At 37.2% G+C, this 13,128-nt stretch overlaps 1 protein-coding gene across 7 annotated transcripts in view; it reads right to left on the reverse strand.

The window, feature by feature from the left end:
* Positions 1 to 13,128, reverse strand: part of NR3C1 (nuclear receptor subfamily 3 group C member 1) — a 118,145-nt gene that overhangs the window by 14,226 nt on the left and 90,791 nt on the right. For all 7 annotated transcript variants that reach the window (XM_043913124.1, XM_043913126.1, XM_043913121.1 and 4 more), the window contains exons 4-7: positions 10,890 to 11,006; positions 5,413 to 5,691; positions 4,791 to 4,935; positions 1,155 to 1,285 (exon numbers count right to left, since the gene is read on the reverse strand). In XM_043913124.1, coding sequence (XP_043769059.1) covers positions 1,155 to 1,285; positions 4,791 to 4,935; positions 5,413 to 5,691; positions 10,890 to 11,006 — 672 coding nt within the window. The remainder of the gene's footprint in view (positions 1 to 1,154; positions 1,286 to 4,790; positions 4,936 to 5,412; positions 5,692 to 10,889; positions 11,007 to 13,128) is intronic.

Here is a 13,128-nt window from a genome sequence, read left to right on the forward strand (position 1 = left end):
GCTTCCCAGGTGGCGCTAGTGGTAAAGAACCCACCTGCCAATGCAGGAGATGTAAGAGATGCAGGTTCAATTCCTGCCTTGGGAGGATCCCTTGGAAGAGGCCATAGCAACCTACTCCAGTATTCTTGCCTGGAGAATCCCATGGACAGAGGAGTCTGGAGGGCTGCAGTCTATAGGGTTGCAGAGTTGGACAAGACTGAAGCAACTCAGCATGCACAACACATACTGTTCTCCATCATAATGGTTGTACCAATTGATGCTCCTACCAACAGTGTAAAAGCATTTATTATTTCTCCAGCATTTATTATTTCTAAATTTTTTGATGGCCATTCTGACTGATACGATACATCATTGTACTGTTGATTTGCATTTCTTTAATAATCAGTGATGTTGAGCATCTTTTCATGTGCTGTTTAGCCATTTGCCTATTTTTTGATTTAGTTGTTTCGTTTTTGATACTGAGCTGCATGAATTGTTTGTGTACGTTGGAGATTAATCCCTTGTTCACTTCGTTTGCAAATTTTTTCTCTCATTCTATGGGTGGTTTTTTTGTTTTGTTGATGGTTTTCTTTGCTGTGCAAAAGCTTTTAAATTTAGGTCCTATCCATAATTTCTTCTATATAGTATGAAATATGTCATTGTATTACTATTACTAATGTATTATTAGTCATTGTATAACTAAAATTTTTGACTAAGTAACTGAGTTTGAGCAAGCTCTGGGAGTTGGTGATAGACAGGGAAGCGTGATGTGCTGCAGTCCATGGGGTCACAAAGAGTCAGACACAACTGAGTGAGTGAACTGAACAGTATTGTAGAGAAAAATCATTCAAGTTGGCGTGTCTTCTGTAGTGGAAGTGTAAAAAGTTGTAGGAAGGAAGAAGGCTATAGATATTCCAGATCAGCAGTGACTTCCTCCTCCCTGCCATGTGGTTCGTATACCTCTCCATTTCTCCATGATACCTATGTAATCTTATTAATCTTAGCCTTTCTAAAATTTTACATTTATGAAAGTCTAAAGTACCAGGAAATAGTAGACTTGGTATAATTATTTAGTGCTTTGTATACAAACAAACGTTTATTTCTAGACTTCTACGTTTTATGTTTTTGACATATTTTAGAAGTCCATTTTAGAAGAGAATAGATGTTCTACCAACCTGAAGAGAGGAGCAGTAAGGTTTTCATACAGAGATACTCTTCATAAGATACCTGAAGCCTGTTTAACTCAGAGGAAACATATAGCATATGTTTACATTGGTCATACATGCAGGGTAAAGCCATTCTCTGCCTGTGAAAGACAAATATCAAGTGTTTGAATTAAAAAGAAGTAATTCTTGTTCCACAAAAGTACTTTTCTATTTTGCAAAGCGTTTATTAACTCATCTAACTACTGCAATTAATGCGAATTCCCTCTGATCTGAATTTTGGAAAGCTTTCCTTAAGTATTTAGAATTTATTCCTATAGAATCTTTTATCAGTCATTCGTTTAAATCAAGCTTTTATTGTAGTATTTAAATATGAGCAGTTAGACAACAGAGTTTTAAATCCTACCCAGTTGAAAATCAAGTTATTTTTTTCATAGCACTGCATTCTAAAGACAACTGTGTGTGATAAGTTTATAAGTTATGTAGAGGGTCAGAAATAAAACTTGACTCTAGGCTTTCTGATACCCAAAATCTGCCTCTGACCAATGTTATGTGACTGAATATTCTTCCAAATAAAGGTACTACAAAAGGAATTCTCAGTTAGGGTTCTCAACAGTTACGATCACATCTACGATTTTCAAGTAGATTTCTCAAGTTTCTTAACTTTTTAAATGACACAAAGAGCCTGAAACTGTGTCTCTTCATGGTTTAAAATAAGATCTGTTTTTAAATTTTTTGACAAAAAGTGACCTTGGACTTAAGAAAAAAATAAAAGGTTATTATCACAAAGGCATAAGGAGACAAGAATGGGAAATAGAATGCCCACTTAAAAACTATTGTTTCTGTAAGCCATCCATCCTCAAATAAAGTCAAACACTGAGAAAAAATTTCTGTAACTCTTACTTTAATATATCAGGTTATGCTATGATGGTTTAAATCTAAATTTGAGTACCCTCCCAAATAAATACTCTGAGTCAGATTAACTTTATAAAAGAAGATATGTTGGTGTTTCATATCATACCTCTATTCACACTTTTATTCCCAATTAATGACTTCAACTTTCTTTTTAGACAGTGACTATAGACATTGTCAACATGTTTTTAACTTCTAAAGTAAGCATGGTCAGGTTCTGAAATGAGCAGCAAGTACTTAGAGATTTCAAAGGTGTTTAAGCTTACATATAAGCTACATATTTTTAATTAGTTAAATTTAATCAAAAAACTTAAATCTTGTTAAGCCATAGCACAGTGGATTGAGCAGTCCTTTTTTGGCAATAGATAAGTCAGGGTGACGTCTGTCTTTGGAGTAGACACTTGAAAGTATGTGTGGAGATCTGGCCTGGTCAAGCACATGCCAGTGCCTACTAACTGAAAAAGGATATAATTAATAGAAGGCAGAGTTTGATTACAGCACACCCTTCACAGGCCTCTTGTCATGTCGCTTCTAACAACAAAGCCTGGGCTTTTCTCTTTCACGCCTCATTCAGTTACTCCTCCTCCAAGAAGCCACTAGTAACTCATCTGAAAAAGACCTCTGTCTAGTAAAAACTCAAATTTTATTTTATTTGATGGTTATCTGTGTCTCCCTAACTAGAGTGTAAGCAATAAAGGTAGGGAACCTTGTTTGTCTTGTTCTCTGCTAATACTGTAGCAGGCACATACTGGGAGTATGGTAACTATTTGATGTTCCCCTGTAATCAGTTTTCCTGTTTGAAACTGCCCCTCTCTCCTCCCAGTGCTGGCTTCTTCCTGCTCCTAAAACAAACTCTATCTCATGGCTTTCAAGATGCTGCTTCACTCGGTCCCTGTCCACTTCTCTAAACTCATAGAAAGTCCTTATTGGCTTTCTCTCAGTTCCTCACATATGCCAAGGTTGTTTTTCAGCCTCTGTAGTCATCTCTTCTGCCTGAAATGCCCTACCTTTCCTATAAGCTTGTTCTTTTGTACTATTCAGTTCTCAGATATTTAGAGAGGTCTTCTATGGTACCCCACACTATTATGTTATGGCTCTCTGAAAGAAATTTGGTCATTTATTTGGTTTTCCTTATTGGTATGTTAGCAGAGCCTTATGTATTATAGCTCAAGCTCTTAAAAACAGTGTCTGACACTTGTTAAATACTCAGATATGATTAAATGAATACTGTGCTGGAAAATAAGTATCACCAATAGAGATACACTGCCAAGTTTTACTCAGCAGTTAAGCCTCTTAAAATATCTAGAGCTAGTATCATCTAGTCTCTACTAAACAGATACAATTTGACCTTTACTGTGTCATGAGGCAAGTCCTGCTGTTTAACACTCAGCTCAAATAGATGCTTTTTTTTTTTTAATAACTTCTACCCATTATTTTTGTGCTTGCTACACCCAACAGTGAAAACAGTATGTCTGCTTGATCTTCACAGGATAGTCCTCATCACTCCTTTTCTCCTTTACACATCCTCTGTTCATCAATAGATGTTAATCTCTAAACTTATTGCCACTCTGGACATAGTTTTTTTTAATATGGCATCCAGTTCTAAACAGTAGTTCTGAACAGGAACTACTAATGATGGATCAACTCACATTGAGTATAGTGAGACTGTTATTCTAATAACATGGTTGAAGATTTCATTAAATTTTTTTTTTTTGGACCCCATAGTCGACAGCACCCAGAGCTCACAATTAAATCTTTTTTTCACATGAATACAGATCTCCTTCTGCCCAGATCAGTGGGTATGCATATGTCAGTGTGTGTGACTTCCTTGTTTGCTATCTAATAAAGGAGATAAGCTGTGAGTGCAAAAGTAGTAATAAAAGGTAGAATGTGATAAATGCTAGGGATATACAACAGAGATGTTTTTACCTGGTGGTATGACCATCATGAGCTAGGGGTATGTTTGAAGAACTGATCATCTGAGGGGAAAAAGAATATGTGAAGGAGAATAACGAGATAAAGTGAGGCCAGATTCTGGAAAGCCAGAAACCATGCTGAGTATGCACTGAGTGCTCAGTGAAGACACCTGTGTGTTAAGAAGAAAAACTTAGCATGATGGAGGATACACGGGCAGCAGAAAGCTGGTTAGAAAACAAGTGCAATGGGTAACGGGGAATAGGTATCTGAAATATTTCACAGCATAGACCTAGAGGACTAGAGGATAGCTGATTTATCAAATCTTAGTGTGGTTGGTTCTCTCCCAAATTAAAAAATAAAAAAAATCTTGTTCCCATTTTCTTTACAACTCATAGACATTGAGTGAGCCTTGCCATGCAAAGAGATGCTTCTTGTCTTTGGGTCCATATCTGTCAGCCCTTCATCCTAGTTGTCCTCATCTGTTCATTGTCCCTGCTGAAAGTAAGATCAACATGAATTGTATTATGCTGTTTCCTTTCTGAAATACGATCATATAATTAAAACAATGCCACAGTAAGTTTCCTTTTCCCTTGCTATAGACTTTACTGACCCCAAGAGATGCTATTTAAAAAATATATGTCCTGGTACATAATAGCACCACATGTAATTTGCTCTGTAGTACATTCTGGCCTGCCTTAAGCATTGATAAACTCTGTTTCAAGATACTTGGTAGGTTGCCCAGTTCCAAGATAACCTGGTAGGATTGATTCAGTCCTGAAGGAATATGAATACAGGGAAAAAGACTCACAAATGACTTACTCATTAATAATCAGATCAGGAGCAAAACACAGCATATTTGCACTTGATTGTCTGTATGATCTCCACCCCAGGGCGAATGCCATGAGGAACATCCATGAATACTGCAGTAGGGTCATTTGGTCATCCAGATGTAAGTTCCTGAATCCTGAATTAAGAGGAGTAAAAGGTGTGAGGAAACACTCTCACTGCCAAAGAGAAGATCCTCTCTCTGGGAACTGCCAAAGACAGTTTTGGAAGACTCTAATAGAAGAAATGAAGTGTTAAGTGGACACAGTTTTCCTTTGTCATTTGACATGTTAAGACCAAAGCTCTAATTTTTTAATAGTATTCAATGTTAGAAAAAAGAGTAGCCAGTTTTTGTCACCGTTTGCTTATTTGAGTAAATATGGACTAAATAGTAAAATGCTATATTAAAAAGTAAAACAGAAAGCCAAGAGTCTGGCAGACATTACTCATTCAGTGGATTTAAGTTAAAAAAATGCTCCTGATATTTATACCACTCTACCCCTAGATTAAGTAGGGATGACAGGAAGCCATGGGACCAGGGTGATACAGAGCCGGAGTGTTTTATGTAAAAAATTCTAAGGTTTACACCTTAGTGGTGGTATCTTTTACATCTTACCTGGTATTGCCTTTGCCCATTTCACTGCTGCAATCACCTGCCGCCCACCTAACATGTTGAGTGCGGTCATGATCCGCCAAGTTGAATCTGGAATAGAGCTGTCATATCCTGCATATAACACCTCAGGTTCAATGACTTCCAGCAGTGACACCAGCGTAGGCGTGAGCTGTGGTAATGTTGCAGGAACTATTGTTTTGTTAGCAGGATTTTCAGAAGTTTCTTGCGAGACTCCTGTAGTGGCCTGCTGAATTCCTTTTATCTTTTTCTTTGTTTTTCGAGCTGTGGGTATATTAAAAAAAAAAACAAAAACACAGAAATCAGCTGTAAAGGGAAAGTCTGGGCAGCATAGTTTATTCCAGTTGCTGAAACTAATTTGAAAGAGGAGAAATCTTTTATGTAGCAGTTATGATAAAGTGACATGAAAGAAGAGAAAAACATTTTTTTCCTGAAAGCAAAGAATCAAGAGGAACCCATTCATTTAATTTCCTCTACAAATAAGACAGTTACTTCATTATAGTTAAAATTAAATCTTACTATGTTAAAACAATATAAACATATCACTTACATATTCTTTCATTAAAGTAATTTGTCTCAATTTCACTCCAAAGTAAAAACTTTTATTAGTTTTATAAGGCAAATTACTCTCAACTGAAAGGAAGAATTTAAGTTTGTAATACCAGTAACTGTGGTGGCTTAGGGTTAATCTAAATTATGGGTATAATGAAGAGAGTGATGCTGTTTATCGTCTTGCACAAGAGATCATGCACGCAGAAAGATCCACATTTCACCTTTATATGATGTATACTATATGGGATTTAAAATCTTTGTGGACATTCAGAGAAAACCATTTCTTTATATAAATTACCACTCGGTATAATTTCTTTTATAAGAGATTTTAACTGATGACTCTATAAACCTAAAGTATCTATTTTCATTTTTGAAATATATTTTCCACTTTCACTTTTATTTTTGACTTAGTTTGGAACAGTATAATTAAATTAAAAGATGGATTCTGTAGGTTTTTTTAGCAGACATATTCATATTCTTGAATTTACTTGTTCCAGTGACAAATGAAATATTCTTTTCTGGTTATATGTGGGGCCAAAGCAAGCAAATTACGGTATTCTTAAAGAGAAATTATTCAGAACTCCAAGGAGGGACAAGGAATGTAAGTTGTATGAAAGCAGTAGTGTGCCTGTCTCAGTTATCAGGTATGCAGACCACTGTGCTAAGGAAAAGTAATGATAGTCACATTTAAAAGTAATTATTATATCTTCTGTCCCTAAAATGTCAAAGTACATAGTTTGCAGAGGACAGATGTGGGGGCAAGAACTATGTATATCCATGTGCAGTGTTAGAAAGAGGGGAAAAAAAAAAAAACCTGTCATTTAAATTGAGTAGAATGGTCCCATTTCTTATTGTGCTCTGTGCTCAAACATTTAAGAATTTTTAGTTAACATTTTAAAACAGAGAAACACGATCATGACAGACATGTTCTAATTTATTTTACCATGCTCTATTGAAGACACAGTGCAGTAGAGAGCATAAATATGAAACCAACATGTTGGAATATAATCCTGGCTCTGCCACTGAGTAGCTGGGTATCTGTGCAAGGTATTCCCTGGGCCTTTGTTTCCTCTTCTATAAAATGAGGATAATGTCAGTACCTACCCTCATAGGGTCTGTTGATAATTAAATCAGTTAGAATATATAAAATGCATGAAACAGTTCTTGGCACACCTTAAGTGCTATGTAAGAATGATCACTGTCTCAACTGGTAGTAAAATACAGTTGGAAAATATTCTGAATTCACATAGTTCAAGTCTATAGAGAAGTGACAAAGTTAAAAATGGAAGAGCTCCTATACATTAAGGAAGCTCTTCAAACAACCAAAGGTATTGTATCTTACACCCAGACCTCAAAAATCATAAAATGTATTTTGTTGACAAATGAGAACATGCATGTCCCAAATAAATACACTGAAAGTACTTTATAAAAACTACTATTAACCATAACTTTAAATTTGTCTAGAATACGTGTTCTTATTATCCTTTCTTCTGCTCTAATGTAGAGTATGACAAACTGGAGGATTTTAAAGTCTTCTCACCTTATCATGAAACTCCTATAAGAGAACACAGGCAAAAGATTTTCTGACAATTATACCCATGTTTTCTTAGGTCAGTCTCACAAGGCAATAGAAATAAAAAGACAATCTACAGATAGGAAGAAAATATTTGCAAATGATTCAACAAGGGTTTCATTTTCAAAACATAAAAAGAGTTCATACAACTTGCCAAAAAAAACCAAGCAACCCCCCCAAAACGGGCAGAAGACCTAAAGAGACATTTCTCCAAAGAAGTATACAGATGGCCAATAGTCATGTGAAAAGATGATTAACACTGCTTAGAGCTCCAAAGATGAAAGTTAAACTTGGTGTGTATTTGGGAAAGCATCTAAAAATGTTACTGGGTAACTAGCCACACTGTATTTTAGTGATAGGACCAAATGTTGAGTTTATTCTTTGAATGAACTTATTTCTAATATAAAATATCTGAGATGAATACTTGGGGAATTAAAGGAAGGCAGTAAAACTGGGGCTGGAGGACAATATATATAAACCAATCCCATTTTATTTAAATGGTCAGACAGAAGGAAGATGAAACTAAAATATGCACAGAGATGTAAAGAAAAATGAGGAATAACTATCTGGTTTTGGTAATAAATTATCCTGGCACTGAACGTCTACATGAATTTGTAGTCAATCTCTGTGGCTTCTGTAACACCTACAAGAAAATCGGCATTTATCATTTTCTTTAAATCAATGTTTAACATACTGGGACTCTGTAGTAAAGTTTAAGAACGTAGGCATACTTGGAAAAAACTGGGCTAAGTGATTGATGTAAATATGGTGAAGAAAAGACTCATCTTTTTTGCTATCAAAGTAATATGAAGAACTGAGAATGTTCTTGTGAGTGTGGATCGGGGAATTAGACTGTAGTTACACCCATAAGTCTACCTTATGTTTTAAAACATGTATGCAGTGTGTACTGGACAGCACCATCAGTTAGTGTCTTTTCTGTCAGAAGAAGCACATGGATTTCATCCTTCCTCTAGTAGCACAATATACAAGATTCAGTTCAGTTCAGTCACTCAGTTGTGTCCGACTCTTTGCGACCCCATGGACTGCAGCACGCCAGGCTTCCCTGTCCATCACCAACTCCTGGAACTTGCTCAAACTCATGTCCATCAAGTCAGTGATGCCACCCAACCATCTCATCCTCTGTCGACCCCTTCTCCTCCTGCCTTCAATCTTTCCCAGCATCAGGGTCTTTTCCAAATGAGTCAGTTCTTCGCATCAGGTGGCCAAAGTACTGGAGCTTCAGCTTCAGCATCAGTCCTTCCGATGAACACCCAGGACTGATCTCCTTTAGGATGGACTGGTTGGATCTCCTTGCAGTCTAAGGGACTCTCAAGAGTCTTCTCCAACAGTTGAAAAGCATCCATTCTTCAGCGCTCAGCTTTATGGTCCAACTCTCAACATCCATATATGTCTATTGGAAAAACCATAGCTTTGACTAGATGGACCTTTGTTGGCAAAGTAATGTCTCTGCTTTTTCATATGCTGTCTAGGTTGGTCATAACTTTTCTTCCAAGGAGAAGGATCTTTTAATTTCATGGCTGCAGTCACTATCTGCAGTGATTTTGGAGACCCTCCCCCAAATAAAGTCTCTCTGTTTCCATTGTTTCCCCAATGTATTTGCCATGAAGTGATGGGACTGGATGCCATGATCTTAGTTTTTAGAATATTGAGCTTTAAGCCAACTTTTTTACTCTCCTCTTTCATCAAGAGGTTCTTTAGTTCTTTGCTTTCTGCTGTGAGTTCACTTTCATCAAGAGGTTCTTTAGTTCTTTGCTTTCTGCTGTGAGAGTAGTGTCATCTGCATATCTGAGGTTATTGATATTTCTCCCAGCAATCTTGATTCCAGCCTGTGCTTCATCCAGCCCGGCATTTCCCATGATGTACTCTACATATAAGTTAAATAAGCAGGCTGACAACATACAGCCTTGAAGTACTCCTTTCCCAATTTGGGACCAGTCTGTTGTTCCATGTGCAATTCTCACTGTTGCTTCTTGACCTGCATACAGATTTCTCAGGAGGCAGGTGAGGTGGTCTGGTATTCCCATCTCTTGAACAACTTTCCACAGTTTGTTGTGGAAAGCAGAAGTCGATGTTTTTCTGGAATTCTCTTGCTTTTTCGATGATCCAGCGGATATTGGCAATTTGATCTCTGGTTCCTCTGCCTTTTCTAAATCCAGCTTGAACATCTGGAAGTTCATAGTTCACGTACTGTTGAAGCCTGGCTTGGAGGATTTTGAGCATTACTTTGCTAGTGTGTGAGTTGAGTGCCATTGTGTGGTAGTTTGAGCATTCTTTGGCATTGCCTTTCTTTGGGATTGGAATGAAAACTGACCTTTTCCAGTCCTGTGGCTGCTGCTGAGTTTTCCAAATTTGCTGGCATGTTGAGTGCAGCACTTTCACAGCATCATCTTTTAGGATTTGAAATAGCTCAACTGGAATTCCATCACCTCCACTAGCTTTGTTCGTAGATTAGTCTTTGCAAAATTCAAGTCTGATCCTGTCTATGCCCTGATTTTCCATCTAACTCCTACTCAACTTCTCTAGGTTTAAACTCAGTGTTGCTTTTTTTTGCCTTTTAGGACATAATCAGGTGACCATCCTCTTGCTCCTACTTATCTTATAGTGTGTTGTACAATTTTGTGATTGACTCTGCAACCTAAGTACACAGTAAAGTGCTTGAGTACAGGCACTATTTTACTGATTTTGAATACAAACACTGTTTTATTCATTTTATGTCTAATGCCTGCTTTGGTGAAAACTTGATGAATTGAAGTGCACCACTGCCACCTTCAACTAAAGCAAAATTTGAAACTTTTTCCCCCAGAGAAGAGATTTCAAATAATGAGATCAATGTTAATTATACTTGTTATATAAACAGGAATATGAAACTCATTCATAACTAGTTTCAGATTTCGTCTTTGCTTGAAAAAACCCATCAAAGGCTTTTTTCACTTTTCCCCCACTGTAGATTTGAAATAAAAGATTGATATATACATGTATATGCAAAGTAAAAGGTAAATAACAGAATAATTCTGACATGTTTCTATAACAGATATATTTACATTTCTAACCCTAGCAAATAGTTTTGAGTTTGAAAAAAGAAATAAAGACCAAAGTAATGTTTCTTTGATTCTTACAAGTTTCATTATTACATGATTTCTTTCTTTGTGTATAGTTTGGCTATAATGAAGTCGGTCTATGTAATAAGCAGAATATGAAATACTCATTTTAAAAATCCTACTTTTAACTATTACATCTGCTTATTTATTTTTTTAAAAAGTAAAGTGATAAATTTTTATATGATGCAAAGACAATTCATTTTCAATATTTACATTACCTTCCAGGTTCATTCCAGCTTGAAGACATTTTCTATAGCGGCATGCTGGGCAGTTTTTTCTTCGAATTTTATCAATGATACAATCATTTCTTCCAGCACAAAGATAATTGTGCTGTCCTGTATGGAAAATAAAGGCACTGTTAAAATTTCTCAGTCCTTAAAGGATATTTTTGTGGGGAGGCTCTTTTTTGTTGTTTTGGGTGGAACATAGCCAAGGACCAAAGGCACTGATTAAGGCAGGCATAATGTACATCCAATACAGTCAACTTAAAAAAACTTTCATATTGTTCATTAAAAAAAAAAAAGTTACTGTACTATACATACAGAAAAGTACACAAGTCATAAATTTGTCACCTAATAAACTAAAACTTATTAAGAAGCAGAAAGTACCCCTCAAACCCTCTTTTTGCCCCTTTCCAGTCACTACCTCTTCCTTGATAAACTTTTCTTTAAACAGTTTCTTAACCATTATAGAAGACCTCTGTAATCACTATTTTATTATGACTTCTAACCCAGATAATCACAATGGTGTGATCGCTCACCTAGAGCCAGACATCCTGGAATGTGAAGTCAAGTGGGCCTTAGAAAGCATCAGTACGAACAAAACTAGTGGAGGTGATGGAATTCCAGTTGAGCTATTTCAAATCCTGAAAGATGATGCTGTGAAAGTGCTGCACTCAATAAGCCAGCAAAATTGGAAAACTCAGCAGTGGCCACAGGACTGGAAAAGGTCAGTTTTCATTCCAATCCCAAAGAAAGGCAATGCCAAAAAATGCTCAAACTACTGCACAATTGCACTCAACTCACACGCTAGTAAAGTAATGCTCAAAATTCTCCAAGCCAGGCTTCAGCAATTCATGAACTTGAACTTCCAGATGTTCAAGCTGGTTTTAGAAAAGGCAGAGGAACCAGAGATCAAATTGCCAATATCCGCTGGATCATCGAAAAAGCAAGAGAGTTCCAGAAAAACACTGACTTCTGCTTTATTGACTATGCCAAAGCCTTCGACTGTGTGGATCACAATACGCTGTGGAAAATTCCAAAAGAGATGGGAATACCAGACCACCTGACCTGCCTCTTGAGAAACCTGTATGCAGGTCAGGAAGCAACAGCTAGAACTGGACATGGAACAACAGACTGGTACCAAATAGGAAAAGGGGTACGTCAAGGCTGTATATTGTCACCCTGCTTATTTAACTTATATGCAGAGTACATGCAGAGAAACACTGGGTTGGAAGAAGCACAAGCTGGAATCAAGATTGCTGGGAGAAATATCAATCACCTCAGATATGCAGATGACACCACCCTTATGGCAGAAAGTGAAGAGGAACTAAAAAGCCTCTTGATGAAAGTGAAAGAGGAGAGTGAAAAAGTTGGCTTAAAACTTAACATTCAGAAAACTAAGATCATGGCATCTGGTCCCATCATCTCATGGGAAATAGATGGGGAGACAGTGGAAACAGTGTCAGACTATTTTTGGGGGGCTCCAAAACCACTGCAGATGGTGATTGCAGCCATGAAATTAAAAGATGCTTACTCCTTGGAAGGAAAGTTATGACCAACCTAGATAGCATATTAAAAAGCAGACACGTTACTTTGCCAACAAAGGCCCATCTGGTCAAAGCTATGGTTTTTCCAGTGGTCATGTATGGATGTGAGAGTTGGACTGTGAAGAAAGCTGAGCACTGAAAAATTGATGCTTTTGAACTGTGGTGTTGTAGAAGACTCTTGAGAGTCCCTTGGACTGCAAGGAGATCCAACCAGTTCATCCTAAAGGAGATCAGTCCTGGGTGTCCATTGGAAGGACTGATGCTGAAGCTGAAACTCCAGTACTTTGGCCACCTCATGTGAAGAGATGACTCACTGGAAAAGACCCTGATGCTGGGAGGGATTGGGGGCAGGAGGAGAAGGGGACGACAGAGGATGAGATGGCTTGATGGCATCACTGACTCGATGGACATGGGTTTGAGTAAACTCCAGGAGTTGGTGATGGACAGGGAGGCCTGGCGTGCTGCGATTCATGGGATCACAAAGAGTCGGACACGACTGAACTGAACTGAACTGAATCTAATGCTTAGGGGAGGATTAAAGAAAGAGGAAACTGGTTTAAAAATATGGTGAGAGTACCAAAGGGAAATTTACTTTAATTCAGCATTGCACCACCACATGCAAATAAAGTATGCTTCCCTTCCAAATTTTAAGTGAAGTTATTGGTAAAGGCTTAATCTTAATTATGTTA

Source organism: Cervus elaphus, chromosome 9 (genome assembly GCF_910594005.1).
Source record: "Cervus elaphus chromosome 9, mCerEla1.1, whole genome shotgun sequence".
Taxonomy (NCBI): domain Eukaryota; kingdom Metazoa; phylum Chordata; class Mammalia; order Artiodactyla; family Cervidae; genus Cervus; species Cervus elaphus.